The following is a 22,056-nucleotide window of genomic DNA, read 5'->3' on the forward strand; positions in this document are numbered from 1 at the left end:
CAATTATGGATTCTTTTGGTATCCTTCACAATCTGTAAAATTTTTCTACGTTAGAGTTCGCAAATCTTCGTCCTCTAGAATATTAACAATTCTGGTAATATGAAGAGGAGAAAATATTTTTTTGGGAACTCAGAGATTCGAATGGAACGATTTTAATAAAACGAAAAAGCTGTAGCCTGAAAAAAGTATATTAAGTTTCCACTATGTTTTCAATATCCAAAAGGAGTTATGAATGAACTATAGTATAAAATAAATAAAGTATATACATAAGTAAGTGATCAGCTAGCCAAGCCGATTTGGCCATGTTCGTTTGTCTATATACATATATGCAAACTAGTCCCTCAATTTTAGAGATACCTTTCTGAAAATTTCCAACCGCCTTTTTCTCATCAAGAGCTGCTCATTTGTCGCAACGGTTCATATCACCCACTATAGTACATAGCTGCTGATCTACAAACTGAACAATTCAATACAACAATAAATCAAGTTTTAGTAAGGAAAACTGTTTCATTTGTCAAAATAACTTCACGAAATTTGGCAGAGATTATTGTACAAAGCATCTCTATAATCGCCACAGAAATTGTTCAGATCAACACAAAGTGACCGATCAAATACAAGCTATTGTGTGGTATGGAAAGCTTCTTAATTTGACGAAATATCCTTATAAAATTTGGCACGTATGAATCTCGAAGAAAATAAAGCAATGCCCTAGAAAATTGTTCAGATCGGATCACTATAGATTATAGCTGCCATACAGACTGAACGATCGCAATCAAATTTTGGTAGAAACCTTTTGCATTTGTAGGGTATTGTAACTTCGGTGCAACCAAATGATAAATGTGTAAATTTTTTTTAAGTACAACTTTTAAGCAAAACATCAAGGACTTATCAAGACTCACTCGTACAAATCAGAGCCCAAATTCATATAAAGGGAAAGAAACAATCGTGTTATTGTTTGCTATTGTTCTTTGCTGCCGGACACAGTTAATCCAATAAATGAAATTACGTGCAAAAAACTGCACTTTCCACCGGCAGGCGACGCCACCATTCACAACACAAGAGTCAACGAAGAGCGCAATCAGCGACCCAGTGTTAAGTAAGCATGTGTGTGTGTGCGAGTGTGATTTTATTTACACTCCACGCAGATTGATTGCTGATACGATTTGTAAATAGACTGCAAAACGGGCGAAAAAACAACGTAGGAGCGCAGTGAAATGTAAAAACAAATCAAAGAAAAACAACAACAATTGCAACAGCAGCGCAAATTAGTAAACAATGCACTATTTACTGCGGACTCACTCCGCTGGGCACCCTTCCAGTTGCTCACATTGCCACTGACCGTTTACAAATTGGAATTTAATGATATTTAATCGCGCAGCTGCAAGGCTTCCTTTTCACCTTTCACCTCATTCTCCCGCATTCCGCTCACGCACATACATTTTCTTTTCATATTTTATTGTTGGAAAATACATTTGAGTTTTTTATAGTTTTTAATTTACTTTTTTTTGCCGCAGCTTAACTGACGGCTTTAAGTTCGCTCCCGATAAAGCAGCGTTGTTCTCCACCTCGCCCTCCACTTTCTGGTCCGTCGGCAGCAGGGATTTATTATTGCAGATTAATTACATTTTATTGCTGTTTCACTTGTCATGCCGGTTGTTAATGGCGGTGTAAGCAGGCGCACACATACAAATAAATACATAAAAGCACACACACACTCACACATACAAAAGTAGCACTTATTAACACGCTTCTTCAGGCGCTGCTGCTAATGGTATTTAGTTGCGAGTTTGCTTTGCTGCCAGCATTCACTATTAGTAATTTATAACAGTACTTTTCTTGCATTTGTTGCAATAAAGTTATTTTCTCTTCATGTTTTGTTTTTATACCCTGAACAGGGTATATTAAGTTCGTCTCGAAGTTTGTAACACCCAGAACGAAGCGTCGTAGACCCTATAAAGTATATATATAAATTATCAGTATGTTGAGCTGAGTCGATTTAGCCATGTCCGTCTGTATATATACAAACTAGTACCTCAGTTTTTAAGATATCGCTTTGAAAATTTGGAAACTTCATTTTCTCTTCAAGAAGCTGCTCATTTGTCGGAACTGCCGATATCGAACCACTATAACATATAGCAGCCATATGAACTGAACGATCGGAATCAAATTCTTGTATAGAAAACTTTCACATTTGACAATGTATCTTCACGAAATTTGGTTCAGATTATTTGCTAAGACAAAGATGTAATATCCGAAGAAATTGTTCAGATCGGTTAACTATAGCATATAGCTACCATACAAACTGAACGATCGGAATTTAGTGTTGGTATGGAACACTTTTGCATTTGACAAGATATATTCACGAAATTTGGTATAGATTATTTTCTAAGGCAACTATGGAAGCTCCCAAGAAATTGTTCAGATCGCTTAACTATAGCATATAGCTGCCATATAAACTTAGTGATCGGATTCAAATGCTTGCATGGGAAACTTCCTCATTTGACGATATATCTTCACGAAATTTGGTATGAGTTATTGTTCATAGAAATAATGTAACATCGGAAAAAATTGTTCAGATCGCTTATATAGCTGCCATACAAACCGAACGATCGGAATCAAGGGCTTGTATGGAAAACTTTCGCATTTGACGTGGTATCTTCACGAAATTTGACATTGATTACTGCTTAAGATAATAACATAATCTCCCAAAAAAATTGTTCAGATCGGATTACTATAGCATATAGCTTCCATACAAACTGAGCACATAATTACTAAAAGAAATGCACCTGTGAAGGGTATATTAGCTTCGGTGCAGCCGAAGTTAACGTTTTTTCTTGTTTTTTTTTTTTTGTTTTTGCTTAGTCACTGTGATTACGTGACTATTGCTGTGCGAATGAGCATTGAAAACAAAATCAGTAATGCAAAAGCGAGTCCAATCGTGTAATTAGTGAGGGCTTCTTAGATAGTTAACCTTAGCAAAAATAGTTGTGCTCTTGGGTGAGCTGTGGTATGCGATGCAGCTGCTGAGGTTTAATCTTAATCTCATCTCATTTAAATCATGGTGCTCGTTTTGTAGGGAATGCTAAGCTGAAATTCATACGATGTCATGAATTGATTGATTCGGAAGTAGTTATAAAGAAAAAGGATGGCAGTTTTCATATAAAAATGGCCATAATCATATTGTGCCCCAAAGCTGATTTTCTCTTCAATTCGATTAATATATTTCTCATAATAATCTCTACATTTGTACTGATAAGAGCAAAAAATAGTAAAACTTTGTTCACAATTTTAAAATTCTTTATTTAGTCTTCAAAATGTATGGCATACCCCTCGAAATAGTTGTTAAAGACAATTTCCGAACTAACCTTCAATACGCATAGCCATTCGCGGTTAATAGCATCAATTGACCTAAAACGGTCTCCCTGAAGTGGGCGTTTGAGTTCACTGAATAGCTAGAAGTTATACGGAGCTAAATCGGGCGGCACAATATTGGTTGAAAATTTCGCGAAAAATCAATGCATTTTCGGCCGATGCAGTTGTCGGCCGATAATTCCAATCTCTTTTTGCGAATAGTTTCGAGCATAACACTCAAATAGTATTCCTTGTTGACCGTTTGACTGGTCGGAAGGACCCACACCTTAATAGTCGAAGTAAACTGTCAACATAACCTGTTTTGACCTGGTTCAGACGTTAGCACGATGCTTTTCTTAAGCCCAAATGATCTGTCAAAATGGTTTTCACCAATTCTACCAATATTCCAATGATGTCAGTAAGATTCCTGACTGATAATCGTCAATTCTCAAGTATCAATTCCTATTTTGTTGACGTGTTGATCCACAGTTGATGTTGATAGCCTTCCTGGACGTGGTTCGTCGCCGACGCGTTCTCGATCCTCTTTGAATGATTTGTAGCAATCATTCAAAAAAAAACTCTTATAACCGAAGGCCTTTTCCGATATTCTGAAAGTTTCGACATATGGATTCCATATATATAGTTTTATGGAACTTCTTTGATGAATAATTTCCCTCATCGTAAAAATCGCCCAACGCACTTTAGGTACTTCGAAAAAACTAGCTTATACTTAACACTACTAATTGCTTTGATATGACATTTGGCACAGATATCACTAACAGTCATACCAAATGAAAAAAGATATTTCGACGAATGGGTTTTCGCGCGAAATTTAAATTAATGAGGCTACTTTTTTTCACATCGGATATGCGCCATAAAGTCCATTGAAAAAGCGAATTTCCTCACCATAAGCATTTGTGGACTAGTGAAAGTGGAAGGCTCATAGCGACTACTTTTAGATCGGGGTTGCCACTTATGATTCGTACAAGTTTTGCAAAGTATTGTTCATATCTTTCTTCTCTTTTATCCCTTTTCCTTCCTTAATTTTGACCTGTGAAACAATGCTGTTTCGACAGTTAGGTCTTCCTACTATGACTCGCTCTTTCAAAACTGAATTTTGTAGCTTAAAATTTGATAAAGTCATAGCAGCTTTTCAAATAAAGCTGATATGTGGGCGTGGCAATGGTCTGATTGCGTCCATATGCAATCTTATGTTTACCACAGTTGATAAAAAACAACGTATTTAGTTTTATAAATATACCTAAATTCGTATCGAGTTACCATTTCAATATGCAGAAGAACAGACGGACAGACGGGCAGACAGCTCGATCAACAAAGGAGATATCAACATCCTTGGAGAATTTGCCTCTTCCTACATCGCATTCCATTTTTTATTCCTCCATAAATATTGAGGTAGCTTTCTCCTCCCATAATAGATCTCTTCTCGTCTAGAGGTTTTTCTCACCTAGAAGTCACTATTGAAATCTTACCTTGTAAGAATAAAGTCTGATCTATTTAGTATTTTCATATGCTATACTTCCTGGCTTTGGTAACTCTATTCCAGCTTCTTGCGATATAAGATAAGCACATACTTGCTTCACATATCCTTTTAAGCCTGAAACCATTGTTTCCTCTTTCACAATCTGTCTCTATCCCTGTATCTCTTCTTCGTCAGCTGAGGTGTCAGTGGCCTGGTCCTCGGCTAACTTTCCGAATACAAAGCCCTCTATTACCGGCTTTTCCGCAGTTGACTTTGAGATTTATTTCTTTTTTAGCGCTGCGCCTCTATTTGACTGTAGGTGTACTATGGTTGGCTTTTTTAGAGGTAGACAGTACCATATCGTAGTGTAATTTTGTTGCTACGCTCCGACTAAAGGCAAGACGGCTGTCTTCAACGGAATCCGATATAGGATAGTCAGATATAAATACTTATGTGTAGTATTCAGAATTCAAAGTTCATTTTTATTGCTTTTATGAACGGAGAAGGCCGCAATCATTGCAAGAGTGAAAACTTTTTTTAAGCGTCGTCCCAAATTGTTCGTAACTTGAAGATTATTTAAACTTTTCTTCAAAATATTTACAGTATTATCTAAAATTATAAGTACATAAATATACACTTAAAATAATTGAATAATTGATGTTATTGTTTTCGCTTTTTAAATTGCTAAAAATCGGTTTTTTATGCTAACTCACTAAGGGTACCCTTAAAAAATTTCTAGTTCAATTATCATTGAATATATCGTACATTTCAATAAAGTTAACAGGTTACGCCGATTAATATTAAAACTGTCCTCGCCAAGTAGACAATTAACAGGCTTAATTCAAGTGACTCTAGACTTACATCGGATTAATGAATTCTATGTAAGCATTTGGACTTAAATTTAATCAAAGATTTCGCTTCCCGTTTTACAGTGCCTAATAATAATTAAATCATCAATAATTTCAACAATTCAATTGTAAACCCAAAATTTATTTAAATATGAAAATATTTACATGATTATTGAAATAAGTGGATTATTAAGTTAATTGATATAGGAATTAAGAAATAATACCATACTTAAAGCAAAAAATATAAGCTACAAGGTCTTAAGCAAATTATACGCATTTTGATCGTTCTTTTACGCTCTCAAAAATAGGCCGATCTTACTCATAAACAATTTAGACACCTCAAATGAAATAATTCATTTAATAACAATAACAAATAAACGCATATTAAAATATTCGCAATCAAACCGGAAATCAGCCAAATTGCAAATTTAAGCATTAACCGTCTGCTGTTCGCTTAAGAGTGGCTGTTATGTGAAGAAAATAATAATTGAGCAATAAAATTGAGCTTTTTATGGCTAATAGAGATGAATATCACTATATATGTGTGAGTATGTGCTTGTTTGTGTATGTGTCGGCACTTGGCAAACGAATGAATTGAAAAGAAGTCAAGTGAAATGAAGTGCACTTAACTCAGCAACCACATCGACAGAATAATAAATACATATGAATATACTTGTATGTAGCGGAGAGCGACGCGAATGAAAATATTTACAACGCGAGTAATACGAAACAAGCGCAGATAAAAATAAAAAATAAAATAAGAATTTATTTTACGATGATAAACATTCAATAATAATCGAAAACAATAAAAATATACACTGACAAAATAAACACATTGGCACGCATATACACAAACACACTTGTATGTGGTGTGGCATGCAACATTGGTAGTTTCGTACACACCCCATATAACATAACACGCATGTATGCATCATACACACACACTTATAAATACACACTCCACACATGCATATTCTTGTACTTCAATACATGTCGTGCAGGCAGATCACGTATACGCCCAGTATAACCTGTGCGCTGGCATTATGAAAAGCCAAACTGGGCGCTGCCACATTGTTTCTCTGCCTTCACCTACCAATCTTTTTCTGCTGCTCATTGAGCTGGAAATATGTTGTTGTTGTACAAGTGTTGTGCGTCTGTCAGTTGTTCTTCTGTGCATTCGTGCCTCCCTTTTGCGGTCACAGCACATTTTTTGCATATAATTTTTTATGACTTCCACTTGTATTGCCGTATTGTCGATTTTTTGCCAGCAGGTGATTCAAAAAGGTTGCTTTATTCCTTGCTAAACACTTTAAGCACTTTATTCGACGGTCACAACCTAAATACGACTTAATAAAATTATATACTTGCCACTTAAAGCGGCTTAAACTAACGATTTCATATTCGGGTAATAAAATATTTATTTGAAAATTCGGAGATTAAGAGGGCTTGCAATAATGGAGGTTTAGTTTCTTTTGGCAGTAAACTTTAATTGATCCTAAGTGATGTAGTAAGTTCGAGAGGAGCTGTGTTTTCTAAAATACTTTTAAATAAATAATTAATCTGCCTTTCCAAAATTTAGACTGATTTTTGTTACACATATGCAATAATAGTGTAATTCGAATAATTATTGGTGTAGTTATTGAATATTTGGGCTTCACTTATAGATATTTTAGAGGATTTGGAAGCAGAGGGAACATCCAAAATCAATCTATCTATCTATTACTTCCTGTCCAATACAGGAAAATAATTGAGGTTATGTAAAATGCATACAACATAGAGTGCTTAATTTTTACTTTCATCCAATTTAATGCTTACTAATAGTTCTTTAAGGATGGCTCAGAGGGTTCGGCAAAACGCAGTAGGAAATTATTGTCCGTGGATTACGAAATTATATTCGTCTGAAAAATCCAGTAAAATCATGTTTTTTTTGTCAAGATATTATTTTAACAATGCTTAGTCCTCTTTTAATAGGCAGGTCATTATTAATAGGTCATATAACTACCTCCTCATATATTTATAAATTTCACATTCAATTTCTTTAGAGTTTTGGAGGGTTTAGTTGACAAATTATATCGCTTTTTCATACTCAGTCTAAGCTACATAACTCTAGCGATAGGTATTTCTTAACGTTCTCCATATTCCACAGCAAAAAACGGTTCTGATCCTATTGGACTGGTTGCCGCAGCTTCTTTCGCCAGAAACTCAGCTAGTTCATTTCCATTGATGCCACTATGCGCAGGGATCCATTCCAGTACGATGTTACTTTCAGTGGCAACCTTGTTGATTCTTATGCACTCCCGTACCATCCGCTTAACTATGGCAATTCTTTCTTCTGTTAGTTTTTCTTTAGCATAACCTCAGGAGAGCAGCCATAGACCTCAATTTGAAAACGTAAAAATAACGAAAAAACTCTTCGAAGATGGAGTCCTGTTATTTACATTTGCTGCCCAGTGGGACTTTGGTTCCCTTCTCAAATTATTTTGGTAATCTTCTCTCTAGGAAATCATACTCTGTTTATGAGCGCCTATTGTCATGTTCTTAATTTGTTTTAATGACAGTAGAACTAAAATAGATCTCTTTGCTAATATCTCCGCAACGATATGGAATGGAGTGAAGTCCAGAATCAGCTCAAGGCATAATACGACATGATGGTATTTCATATACTTGTATGATTGGTCTGACTAACATGGTGATTAACCATCATAGAATGTTTGGCTTACAGCCCCAAGTAGTTAACGTTTGTATAACATTTATTCCTTTTAGAAATAAGTGACAACGCTTTTTGATAGTCTCTTTTTCTTTCTTCTTGTAAACCAAAATATATTACATCGTTGAAACTCAATGGTATATCAAATAAAATATCAAATCTTTTACGATCATTTAGAGAAATATGCTTTTTATTGGTGCTCAAAAGCCAAATATCTAATAAAACACCCTTTAATAATACTATATATGCTTATCAACCCACTTTTCTTCTATTCAAATGTGAGCAAGTTAGAAAATTGATAAAGATACAGCCTAAAGTGCAGCACATTAAACACCAACTTTAATGCGAGCCTCAAATATCTGCATATTTTATTCAAGAAGCAACCACAAATCAAAGCAAAACATTAAAGTTGAACGTATAAAGGAATATGATAACGAAAAATACTTTTTTGAGCCTAACAGGTGCTCTTGTCATTCATAAATTTGCATAAATCATCTCCTTTCTGCAAAGTAAACACACACCAATAAACATCAGCAAATCAACATTTGTGTTTATGCGACAATTTTCCTTTCATAAACCACGTCCACACATGAGAACTTTATTTACACTCATACGCACACTTACACATACACACAAATAGCGCTGAAAACACATGTGTGAAACATATTTACAAACCACAATCGCGGTTAGTTTGTCAAGCAGTCGGAGCAAAAGCATATTTTTGTCAAAGAAGAAAACTAAAAGCAAGTGCAATTCAGCAAAGCGACAGTTAAACCGTTACTTATGGCATGTTGATGGGTGGCAGAGTGAAGCGGAACTGCGAGGCAGGGCTACATTGCTGCGGTGAGGAAGTCATAATGTAGCAACAATTTGAAAACAACTTTTCTTTAGCGCTTTTGTACACCATGCGCGCTCATCAACGTCACTTTTCAATGGGCATATTTCAACATTTCATTTATCCACCCTCCTTGCCGCCCCCTGCTAATGCGCGAATTTATCATACTTCCGTTTTGACTGTGTGTGCTCGCTTTTTATTTATGAATGAGCTTTTGTGGCTGCTTAAATTTGCTTTGGCCTTTTTGGTGTGCACTCGAGTAGAGACGCCTGTTACTTCTACAAAAACATTTTTTGCCTTTCCTTCGACAACAAATTTTTTTTTATATGAACGCGAGGCGGTTAGTAAGCCTCACTTGTAGACTGTGATCATTTAGATTCTTATTTACATAAATAAACATATTTTTCTAAGAATATGTATAGGTTCTTGTATATATACTCATATAGGGTGTTTTTTTAGACGTATACAATTTCCAAGAGGGGCAGCTGTGAAACTGGTTGTTAAAATAATGTTTGACAGTTATGTTCAGTATACTATGAAAATTACGCAATAAAAACTTTTTCTTCTTCTTTGGCACTACAACCGTGGGTCGGTCTAGGCCGAGAACACGAAAGTTAGCCAGTTAGCCAAGGATAGATGGCCTTTGCGAGGTCACGCCAGTGGTCATCTATTGAATTTGACGATGCCCTTGCTTCCACTGACCAACTATGGGTTTCGAGTCGTACGGGCATTTCAACGGATCATCTTTTTTCATGCGAACAATATGATCTATCCTGCATTCGTTGGATTTTTATGCACTTATCTATATCCATGTCGCTGTAGTTCTCATACAGTTCATGGTTCCATCTTCGGCTTCAAATATCTGGCGAAGTACAGTTCTCTCAATTGATCTAAGTGTTTTCTCGTCTCGGGTCGTCACCGTCCATGTCTCTGCGCAGACAGTGTCAATGCGGATCAGGTTAGCGGTACCTATCACTTTTTTCAGCATTATTTTGAAAAAAATGCACGTGAGGGTAGGGCGATGTTTGAAAGCTCATATGGAATCGAACGGCTCTGAGAGGTCTTTCCCCGATTTTGATGGAGTTGTTGGTGGTGCTCAGCGTCATTCTGAATAACCGTATGAGTTCGCAGAGATACCAAATTTAGACAAGGTTAAAATAGGCAGCTCCTATCAGTGCAGGCGAAAGCGGCTAAAATCTACAAAAAGTGGATCTGTCTTTTTTTCAAGGGTTTTCTCCAGGACTTGACGTATTGTGGCCTTTGGTGGATTGGCCATGTCTAAAGCCAAACTGATAAGGTCCAATCAGTTTATTTACAATTGGCTTGAGTTTTTCTCATAATACTGTTTAAGGAACATTAGATGTGCTATTTAGAAGGCTGATCCTGTCATAATTAGCGAATAGGGCAGAGTATATTCGCATTTCAACCATTGTGGCTGTATTAATCCGACGAAATAATGCTTTGCAGCTAGAACAAGCGACTTTCCAGCTCTTTACTGCCGACTTAAAAGCAGTTTTTACCTCGTCTTGGTTGAGTGGCGGGTCGACAATGTCGACGCGGTGGACCTTTAGTTTGTCTCTTATGTGAAATAAAAGTTCTGCGCCTCTTACAAAGCACGCTTTTTCCAACATTAATATTAATTAGGTATGCAATTCAAAGTTGAATTTACGTTTATCAAGTCTTTACTTCTCTGTCAGCTTTGCGAAGATTACATTTTTGAAGTATAAATTTGTAATGATTGTGGACCAGGGCCCTAGTCTTACATTTCATGTTGGAAATTCAAAATGTACTGTAATTGCTTTGTTTGCAATATTTTCAATTATTCTCAACTAAATTTAAGTACCACCCTAATTCAAATAAACTATTTATTTATACATATATTCATGGTGCTTATTATTATTATTTTGTACAAAGCTGTAAGTATTTTGATATAAGTATTACTACATAAGTTTTATTTAAAATAAAATATTAACTGGATACATTTAAGTACAACCCTAATATATATATATATCTAATAACAATGTCTTTACTTATTCACTCAATTTCGTGTGTGTTTTTGCTCTTATTTTTCGTATCATTACAGGAAATTTCGTTTTGTTGTGGCGACGCGGCATCAACGTGCTCACTGCCTCCAATATAATGGTGACAAGGGATGAGCGCATAAGACTGATAGACGGTTATAATTTAGAGATATCAGATTTAGAGCCACAAGATGCTGGGGATTATGTATGTCAAATCAGTGACAAAATAAATCGTGATCAAGTGCACACTGTGGAAATATTGGGTAAGTCAGCGCACAATGGCCGGCCACTTACTTATGCGCCACACACTAACACTTACACACATACATAAATACATACTTACAAATATACATATATACATATACATACATAATACACACATAAAGAAGTAGTGGTTGTGAACATTATGCCCTGTGGCAATATTAGCAACAACAATGCCATTATATCGCATGCGAGAATTGTGTAGTGAGCAATCTGTCGCAACAACATACAATTGCCCATTGTTGTAGTGTGCTCAAGTAATTTCTTGTTGCTGTAGTGCTATCTCTAATGCCATCGCACACATAAACAAGCGAGTGAAAAGCAATTCGTTTTTGTGGTTCGGCTTGACCTTAACAAAGAATATTGCCATTGGAGGCTACAAGCTAATATTTATTTCGAAGAAGATACTAGTATTAAACAATTTTTTTGCGCATTTAATTTCTACCAAAATTAACTAATGAGAAAATTTATTTGGAAATGACAAAATGTTCGTTGTTGAGTTTCTTTAAAGTTAATTAAATAATTTTTTGAAATTAAGTTGACCTTTCGATAGTAAAATGACACGAAATAGAATAGAATGCTACGCCTATTGAACAGATTTTATCAAAGTTTTGGATTGCTATTTATTATTAACAGAAATATATGCCCTGTGAGTTTCATTAAGGTACCTTACATACCATAATCAACGTATAAGCAATATGGGGGCTAAGGTAGTTATTGCTCCGGTTCAACCCATTTTTAACGTAAAGACATCCTATTATCAGAAAAGGATTTACTCTGAATCGCTAAATTATTGTATCGATATTTTCCAGAAATGTTTGCCATAAGAACTGGTGGCATGTGAAGGCTTATTTTTTGTGAAAAGTTTTATATTGTTCCATTTTTTGATTTGTACAATGGTAAGTCAAAGAATCAGATGGAATTTAAAGTTGTGTTTTATGGGCGGTAGGCGTGGTTTTTGAATGATTTTGCCTATTTTCGAACTTGTAGGAATGTCAGAAAAGTATTGACTACCGAATTTCGTTAAAATCGGTCGAGTAGATCCCGACGGTCCGTGCCATGCCTATAGTCCAAACTTGATACAAGCTCCTGAAAAGCTCTCTGCTACCAACTCGGATGTAAAATTTTATATCTATGGTGAATTTATTTATAGATTGAACGCACTATATTTTCACAAAGTGGTTATGGGTACCAAAAAATATTGCCATGAGCGAATTTGGTTGTTATACCATAAAAAAAATACGTTGTGGAGGTTGCAAAAATCTTTTAGCTAAATTAAATTAATATATGTAATAATATCTTGTCTTACAGCATAGATAATTTTGGTTCATTTATCCTTTTTAGTTCCACCGAGCGTACGCGCTATACCCACCTCCGGCCAATTGCAAGCACGCAAGGGTGGCCCAATCACTTTGGAGTGCAAAGGCTCTGGAAATCCCGTACCATCAATTTATTGGACAAAGAAGGTAAGTGAAATATTTTAGTTCTCAAAATCTTTTCCAGTTGAAATAACATAACTATATATTTGCATGTAAATTGCTTAAATTCTCTAAGAAGTTATATCAAGCTTTATAATATCGTGCTATATAATTCTAAGTTGCCGAATCCACTATGTATCTATATATATTAGGGTATTTTTTTTTTGAACTATTAATTTTTTTCAATCCCATTCTGAAATTTCCTTGGAAATACCCTAAAAAAAATTGCCTGAGAATTTGAGCCCTTGATATTAACACTAAGGACTGGACCAAGTCATGTAAAAGTTTCCCATTGAAAATACACGACATCTTTATCTTTAAATTTCTATAGCTCAGAGGCATTTTATGGCATCGCTTTGACCTTAGGCACATATTCCGCAGAATTGAACACTCTACAAAAGTGCTGATTGCTACAAAGTCGAAACTCACACCGGCGAGGTAGTACGGGGCTCTAAGCCTGATTTTTCCACGAAACTTCCATTTTTTTGTATATATCTCGTAAATGAAAAGAGTTTGGGCAGCAAATTAAATACAGCATACAAATCAAATATCAAGTTGTGAGGTGAAAACTTTTCCAAAATAGAGCAATCAAGATATTTCATCTTAAAATCGAAAATTGTAGAAATCGAACTATTAATTTTCAATTAACCAAACACCAAAGATGTACATATGTGGATCCCAGTGCCTTAAACTGATTTTTTATCGAATATAACGGTCAATCTGTTAGGCCTAGTACAGAAATTCTGGGAACATATTCTTTGTGAAGACATCTTTCTAAGCAACAGGAGTATAAAATGTTCGGTTACATCCGTTCTTACTTTTTGTTTCAAATTATTCCATATTCACATAAAACAAGAAAAATGTGAATTGCGGTTGCACTGAGGATTTAATACCTTTCAAACATACAAAAGACTTCTTTCTTGGCTTTGACAGGTCAGTTTGTGTGGCTATATGCTTTAGTGGTCCGACACATGACAGCTTCTTGGGGAGAAAAAGACGTGTGCAAGACTTCAGAACAGTATCTAACTGAGTGACTAGTTCTCACATATACAGAGAGATAGCTAAATCGATTCAGCTCGTCATGCTGATCATAAATACATGAATTTTATCGGGTCTCCAAAGGATTCTTCGTAGTGGTACAAAATCCGTAGCAAACTCAATATACCCTAATTGAATCAAGGTATTAAAATAAAATAGAGCATACCCTATACCCATAGCAAGTTTTTAGTGCTTCTTATTAATCTTTATAATTTAGAAAACAGAAAAGACGGAAATTATATGCTACTTTTTATTTAAAAAAAAAATCGAAAATAAGTCCATAAAAAGGACAGTGGTATCAATAACTACGAGGTAACAAATATAACGGTTACTAAATGGCGCACTCAACCCGAACTAATGCACCTCAATGATTTCATTGAATTTACTGCGCTCTAAATGCCACAAAAGAACATATATTGTTGGGCATTTACTTATATAGAGGTGCGTACGTGTGTGTGCGCTTATGTGCTGTGCTATGAACACTCAAGTAGGACACTGTTGACTTAGTTCACAACCAAAAGACAATGTAATAACGTAATCACTTAAGCATTTTACGTGTGTAAGCAAACGTCGAATGACCACAAACACACAAGTGCACTGCCAGTTAAACGGTCACACACACACACACACATATACTCACATCAAATACAAAAACAAAGCACACTACTAGTAACTATCGCACTTGAGGCAACAACAAGGACATCAATATTGTGGCATACGAAATTACTAACACACAGGCATGTGCTACACACTGAGCCACATATATATGTGTGTAGGTATGTGTGTGCGTGTCTGACACACACGCCCAAAATAATATTGTAATTTCTATCGGGATTGCAGTTCCTGGAAGCAACAACTGCCAGATATGAGCACCTATATATTATGCTACATGCATTAGTGCAAACTTCTGGTTGTGTGTGTGTGTGTATGTGTGTTTTATATGTCCCTGTTTGCAGGCTTATGCATATATTAATGTGGTCGGCATACATAAACGCCTCGGTCTTGCCGCATCTCACTATATACACACACTCATACATACAGACACTCATACATGTATAACGTAAAATTTATATGAGTATGCATGTGTTGCTCTTCGAGTGTGCTTGGTCCAAGCCACTGAGGTCCTAAGCTTCACTATAGCCGAGACACGCAAAACAATAATAAAGACAACCGCAAATCCTTGATGGGTTTTATGCGTGCTTGAATTGAAGTTTGCATATGTGGGCTGGCTTGGGTTGAGTGCGTTTTGACCGTGAGTGCGTGTGTGTGTGGGCGTGAGTGTGTTGGAGAGATCGTTATAATTATGCGATTTGGTTTTCCATGGTTGTGCATTAATGCTTGTAAATTGCATATGAACGCTTTTGTTACAACAATGTATTTGCAAGTCCTTTCTGCAAGGGCTTTGGGGATTTAAGGGGCTTACGCTGTAAAATGGTGTTGAATGCGCATTTTTAAAATTGCACTAAATTTCAGTTCACGTGTAATTCTGTTTGAAGTTTAGCTTGAGAAATCTGCTTTGATTAGAATGGGTGTTGGATTAAGGATTCCTCTCAATCCTTTCTCTGAAACTTGCTTGAGGCATTATCGCATAATACAAGTAGAGTGGTCTTGCTTGGAAACTAACATGTTGTATGTGTAGTTGAAAAAATATGAATTACTTACTCTGGATTTGACTATAAAGTATTTTATTAATGGGTGTTTCATTTTGAAAAGTTTGAGTTCCTTTGATCCCGTAGATCATAATATGTAGATCGAAGGGCTAGTCACAATTTTGAGTTTTGACAAAAAGGTTACTCCCCAAAGAAAACAGTCGCTTTTTGGCAAAAAGTTTACACTTCACAGTGCAGAAAATAAAATAAAATTAATAGATTTTTTTAAAATTCTAACTGTATATAAGCCCTTAAAATCGAACTATTACTTCGACCATTACCTGACAAATATGTATATCTAGAAGGTTGTGTGTAAATATTGAGCAAATCTGTTCAGCCTTTTGGGAGAACTTTTTCTCACCGACTTTGAGAGCAGGATTTTAAGAAAAGCGCGAAACAATTTCCCGGATAAACTTTAAAATTTCAGAAAATATTTTTTAATAAATGAATCTTCGATTTATACATTTTCAACAACCAAAATCGATTATCAGATATTCAGAAATGGATAGGATTGTCAACTTGACTGCATTCCTTATAATCATTTTAGTTAAGCCTACTAATCCTATAACAGCCAGCATAGCCCTACTGAGATTTCACTTATTAAAATAAAATCTTCGATGAGCTATTCGATGGGATTTACGAGAGCGCCAATTGGAGATTCCAAGCGAAGCCAGTTGCTTCCCCACCTAATCTTTTCGTCAATGTCATCGTAAATCTCGAACGGCTCATCGTTCCATCGAATGCAATATTCGCCGTGGCCAATGCACAAAGGTCCATTAATCTTTCGCAGAACCTTTCTCTCGACTTATCAGATGATGTCATTGTCCATGCTTCTGCACCATATAGCAGAACGGGAATAATGAGTGACTTAAGTGTTTGGTTTTTGTTCGTCGAGAAAAGATTTTACTTCTCAATTGCCTACTCAGTCCGAAGTAGCACCTGTTGGCAAGAGTTATCCTGCGTTGGATTTCGAGACTGACATTGTTGTTGCTGGTTCCAAGATAGACGAAATTATCTACAACTTCGAAGTTATGACTGTCAACAGTGACGTGAGAGCCAAGTGGCGAGTGCGGCAATTGTTTGGACATATTTCGTCTTGCCCTCGTTCACTGCCAGACCCATTTGCTTTGCTTAATTATCCAGTCTGGCGAAAGCAGAACTAGCGGCGCGGTTGTTGAGGCCAATGTAATCAATATCAACGGCTGATGTTAGCAGCTGTACACTCTTTTAGAAGATTGTACATTCTCTATTTACCTTTGCATCTCGTATTATTTTCTACACCAATAGAATTCTCCTTATCTGAAACCCCGCTTGGTATCGAATGGCTTGAAGAGCTAGTTCCCGATTCTGACGGAGCTTTTGGTATTGCTCAACGTCAGTAGTTGTGTAAGCCATATTAATTTTGAGCGGATACCAAATTCAGACATAGCGGCATAAAAACAGCTTCATTTCATGCTGTCAAAAGCAAGTTTGAAATCGACGAAGAGTATCAACCTTACACTTGCACAAGATTTCTTAATATAATATTATTTAAATTTTCATAATTACCGCAATTATGGTAAGACTGTGCTTTAAACACTTCACGCGGCAGTCTAAAAGTAAACTTTCCTTTAACACTTCAATGTCAACTCCGCTAGAAGTGACGGAGTCTACACAATACTCCCTTTAGACAAATCATAAGCTCTCATATTGCCGCACACTCATTAGCACTGAGCAAATGAGTACACAAAGGCGTAAAGAAAGCATCACATTTCTGTAGAAGTGCTACAATCGGAAAGTCAGTCACTTTTACCAGAAACCACACAAGACTTCACTGTGTAATTTCAATTAAATCAAACCTGAAAACGACAACACAAAACACAAACGATTCATTGCGTTCAAATGAAACGTAGATAAAACTATTGCATTGCAATCGAATCTTGGAAATTGGACCATGGACAATGAATAGCAGTGCATAGCTGTTCATAGTTGAGGAATTATACGTCTGGGCAATGTGCAACGACATTGAAATTGTATTGACTCAAAGAATTTTGTGTTCTCGTTTTGAATGAGCAAAGGTCGGCTGGGTACATTTCAATATTAGCCTTTTGTGTTTTGCTGTTTTGACGTTGCTCAATCGAAACTTCATTCCAAAAAAAGCCACATGTGTACATATATGATCCTTCCTACTCATATACTTATGTATAAAATTTGTTGCACTTCTTGAAATAAAGATTCGATTGCTGTTGGAGAAAACCAATCATGTAACGGAAATGGAAAATACTCGTTTGTGGAAATTATTGGACATGACCACTATGTTTAAGGGAGATGTATGTATTATTGGATGCTAATTGTACCCTGAATAGGGTATATGTGATTTTGCCGTTGGAGGTTTTGATCAAAGACCTTTGATCTTCTTTACTTCTTTCTTTCGGTGGCATTGTCTATTTAGCTCGAGTTCATTAACAAGGTCAAGTAGTCATGCTCGTAGTGTGGTGAGTGTTGCTCTGTTAATTTAGTGAATACAAGCTGGAAATAAGATTTTTTCTAACTTGGAGCTAAGAGTTAAGTTAATTTAAGTTAGGTCCAAATAAGTCAAATTATGTTAAATTAATTTAAGTTTAGTTCAGTACAGTTAAGTTAAATGAAGTTAAGTTAAGTTAAGTTAAGTTAAGTTTAATAGAGTTGATTTCAGTGCAGTTCAGTTAAGTGAAGTTAAGTTAAGTTAAGTTAAGTTAAGTTAAGTTAAGTTAAGTTAAGTTAAGTTAAGTTAAGTTAAGTTAAGTTAAGTTCAGTTCAGTTCAGTTAAGTTAAGTTAAGTTAAGTTAAGTTAAGTTAAGTTAAGTTAAGTTAAGTTAAGTTAAGTTAAGTTAAGTTAAGTTAAGTTAAGTTAAGTTAAGTTAAGTTAAGTTAAGTTCAGTTCAGTTAAGTTAAGTTAAGTCTAGTTAAATTAAATTAAGTTAAAATAAGTTAAGTTAAGTCTAGTTAAATTAAACTAAGTTAAAATAAGTTAAGTCAAGTTAGTGAAAATAAGTTAATTAAAGTTAAGTTTAGTTTGGTTAAGTTAAGTAAAGCTAAATTAAGTTAAGTTACATTACGTAAACTCGAGACATATTTTTTGTTTATCGCTACTAAAGAATATTGTTTTGGTTTATATTATTATACTAGCAGAAGAGTCCCCGAAAATGACAATAAAAATTTCCAAACACGTAGGATTATTTGTGTTGTTGTCAAGAGGTGTAGAGATCAAACCACAAAAATTTACTAAAATGACAAAAATAGCTGTACGTGATTGAACATTTTTGAATTCAAATTCGAAATCAAAACACCCCACAGACAATTTTGCACTAAAGTCCCAAATTCTTTCTTTAGATTTGTTGAATAGTGTAATACCCCAAAATCGCAATAATAAAGCTTGAGCTATTTGAAACCAGCAGCAAAACTGAGTTTATACTTAATATTCTGTGTAGTCACATATGCAACCTTGTGCTTTCGCCCTTTGCATGCGCCTAAGAAATTTTTCAATTTGGCACAGTTCATCGTTTTGCTTTGTCAAGCTATCAGAGAAAAATGCCAACTCCATTACAGCTGACTCAAAGTGAAACTCACATAGAAGTTGTGTGCCTGCCAACTCATACTATGTGGACATGTATGTATGTAGATCGCTACAGAACCACAAAGAGCGCAAAGTACCGGCTAACACACAAGCATATTGTTTACCAATACAACGATATAATGCCGCACTTAGTACACTAAATCACTGTCAGGCATAAACTGGTTCAGAAATGTCAATGAAGTCAATATGTCATACACTTTGCCACGTTCGCAAAACGACAGCAAAGAAGTCGAGGCAAATATTGCAACAACAATCACACAAAAACACGCACGAGAACACAGTCATAGCACCAGCTGACTTGTGGCTGTGGCAAATGATGTATGCTCGGCAATGTGGCCGGACAAAACGTTGCACTCACCTGAGCTGAGGTTAGTAAGCGACAAACAACTAGACCGAAAACTCAAGACAAATAGCTGTGCAGGAGGGCGTTGTGGAGGAGGTGAGAAATAAGTGAAAAATACTGGCAACAGCTCTCTAACAGTGGCAGCAGCAGTTTGTGCAACAACAATAAATAAAGCAGCTGCCAAATTGTAATTAATGTGAGTCCAAGGAGCAGGAAACAATGAAAGAACGTACACACTCACACATACACACATTTGAACATTTGGTTGTGTGTGTAGTGGAGCACTTGCCAGCGACAGCTGTTGTGGATTACTGATTTTCTAATTTTTCGTCTATATTTCGCCTTCACAGAGGATAGGTGATGAAGTGCAGCAGCGTGGCGTTGCAATATGCTTTGCTCAAACACAAACTCACACACATATGTATTTCTTTATGCAAATACTTCCACACACACACACATTCAATCAATAGCGAAGCAGCAGTTTTCAACAAACATGCAACCAGTAAGGGGCGTTATACTCCACCAACACCACTAAGTCTCTGCAGCATTTGTGGCATGCCACATGTTGTTTGAGGCTATGCTATTTTTACTTTTCCGCCAACGGTAGTTCCTTTCGATTTATTTGCATTCATTCCACGTCAACGCAGCGATAAGCTGTCGTCCATCTCAAGACTTGCTCGAGAGCCTCGCCATGCACGTCCACTTGCATATAATATACCCCTAATGTCTATCAATGTACATGTGTAGTAGTGTGGCGTGGCTTGGCAGGTGTGTGGTGAAAGGCAAGGTGAACTGGTTGACAGTCTTGCTGAGTTTAGCATTTCAGCAGCTGGAAGCGTGTGCGAGAATGTGCATTGTCAGTTCTCTGGCGCTTTCAACAGGATTTAGTGTTCGCCCTTCCTCAGGTGGCTATATATGTATAATATAATTTAGTATACATATAAAGGGTGATTTTTTAGTGATAAACTAATTTTATATCGAATGCTGCGCAAGAAAATAAATGATCCTTTTCAACCTTCCTTTCTCTTTAATTTTTTCCAGTTTCTTTTTTCCCCAACTAATAATGTTTCATATTCCAATTTCTTATTAATTTTTCACCGTCTTTGTCGAAGTGTTACACTCAGCCCTAATGTATTGCCAAATACAAGATAATATATTCAGTCATATGCCGGTTTTCTTTTCATTTATAAGGATATGTTATTCCAGTCATCCTCACCATCGGCGGCTATATGCTATCTACGGGGTCAAATTTGACCAATGCTGCATTTTCACGCATTTTCAAACAAATCTTTTTTATCGCCTTCGAAATAGACTCTTGAGCCGATAGGAGCATGCCAACGCTTAACTCAACTTTTCTTACACTTGTATGCCTTGGCTGAAATGACCTTAGTATCACTTTTCGTCGTCGCTTAATTTTTTCGTTTTCAGAAATGATGAGTTTGATGAACATAGAAGCTGCGTTGTCCAGTATCTCTTATAGCAGCGATCTCCAACTCGTCGTGTTTAAGTCAAATTTGAACGATGGACGTGGCACCACCCACTTTTTGCTGAAATCACATACTCCTGGACAGGAGATGTATGAGATATATAGTATAATTGAAATGCAGGATAATTATTTCCGGATAATAGTATGTATATGTGCCAAAAATGGGTTAAATCGGTTCAATTTTTTCCCTTAGCTCCCATATGCCTACAATAAAGATTTTCGAACCGCATATCTCGGCCAATATGTTATTTATCTTCATGCAATTGAGAGAGTTTGTTTTACTTATAACAGTGCATTTTTGGGCCTAAGTTGGATAAAATTGGGCGAAAACTTGATCTAGCCAGCATACATATATCTAATATCAGGATCATCTAACATCTGGCTGACTTTACCCCATATGATTGGTGATTGTATGTAAGGAACCTTGATGAAACCTTTGTAGCATTTTATTAGTCCGTGGACTTTAAATTGCATGCGATTTTGGAAAAATATAGATAAAATCTTACCGATAGTATCTCATATACTTGTATACCTAATATAATATCTTGAAACTTACGTCAAAATTATCTCCACGTATAATGTTGGATATACGATAGTTTAGTGCCAAAAATATGTGAAATTGGTCTATAAATTACTCAAATTCTCATATACATATAAATTATAAGCAGTAATTATTTTCGTTATTCAAAAAAAAATGTACATATGAGGTTGTTGTATTCCAATTTTCTGTTTGACGTTTTGCACCTTAAGGCTTTGGTCCTGCCAAGTTACAAGTATATGAAATGTTCGGTTGCACTCGAACAGCCCTTTCTTACCTTTTTTTCCTATTACCGAATTAAAAATTGTTATTTAATATAACATTGATATTTCGATACTGTCCAAAATGCAGTAGTAACTCTTAAAATTTTCATAATGGAAATATATTAACTAATTCGATAGGTCATAAAATGGCAAATATTTGATA

At 35.8% G+C, this 22,056-nt stretch overlaps 1 protein-coding gene across 1 annotated transcript in view; it reads left to right on the plus strand.

Moving 5' to 3' along the window:
- LOC120782302 (limbic system-associated membrane protein) overlaps positions 1–22,056 on the plus strand; it is a 59,184-nt gene that overhangs the window by 12,434 nt on the left and 24,694 nt on the right. Inside the window, exons 2-3 of the mRNA XM_040114512.1 lie at positions 11,305–11,505; positions 12,848–12,969. Coding sequence (XP_039970446.1) covers positions 11,305–11,505; positions 12,848–12,969 — 323 coding nt within the window. The remainder of the gene's footprint in view (positions 1–11,304; positions 11,506–12,847; positions 12,970–22,056) is intronic.

This window comes from Bactrocera tryoni, chromosome 1 (assembly GCF_016617805.1).
Source record: "Bactrocera tryoni isolate S06 chromosome 1, CSIRO_BtryS06_freeze2, whole genome shotgun sequence".
Classification (NCBI taxonomy): Eukaryota; Metazoa; Arthropoda; class Insecta; order Diptera; family Tephritidae; genus Bactrocera; species Bactrocera tryoni.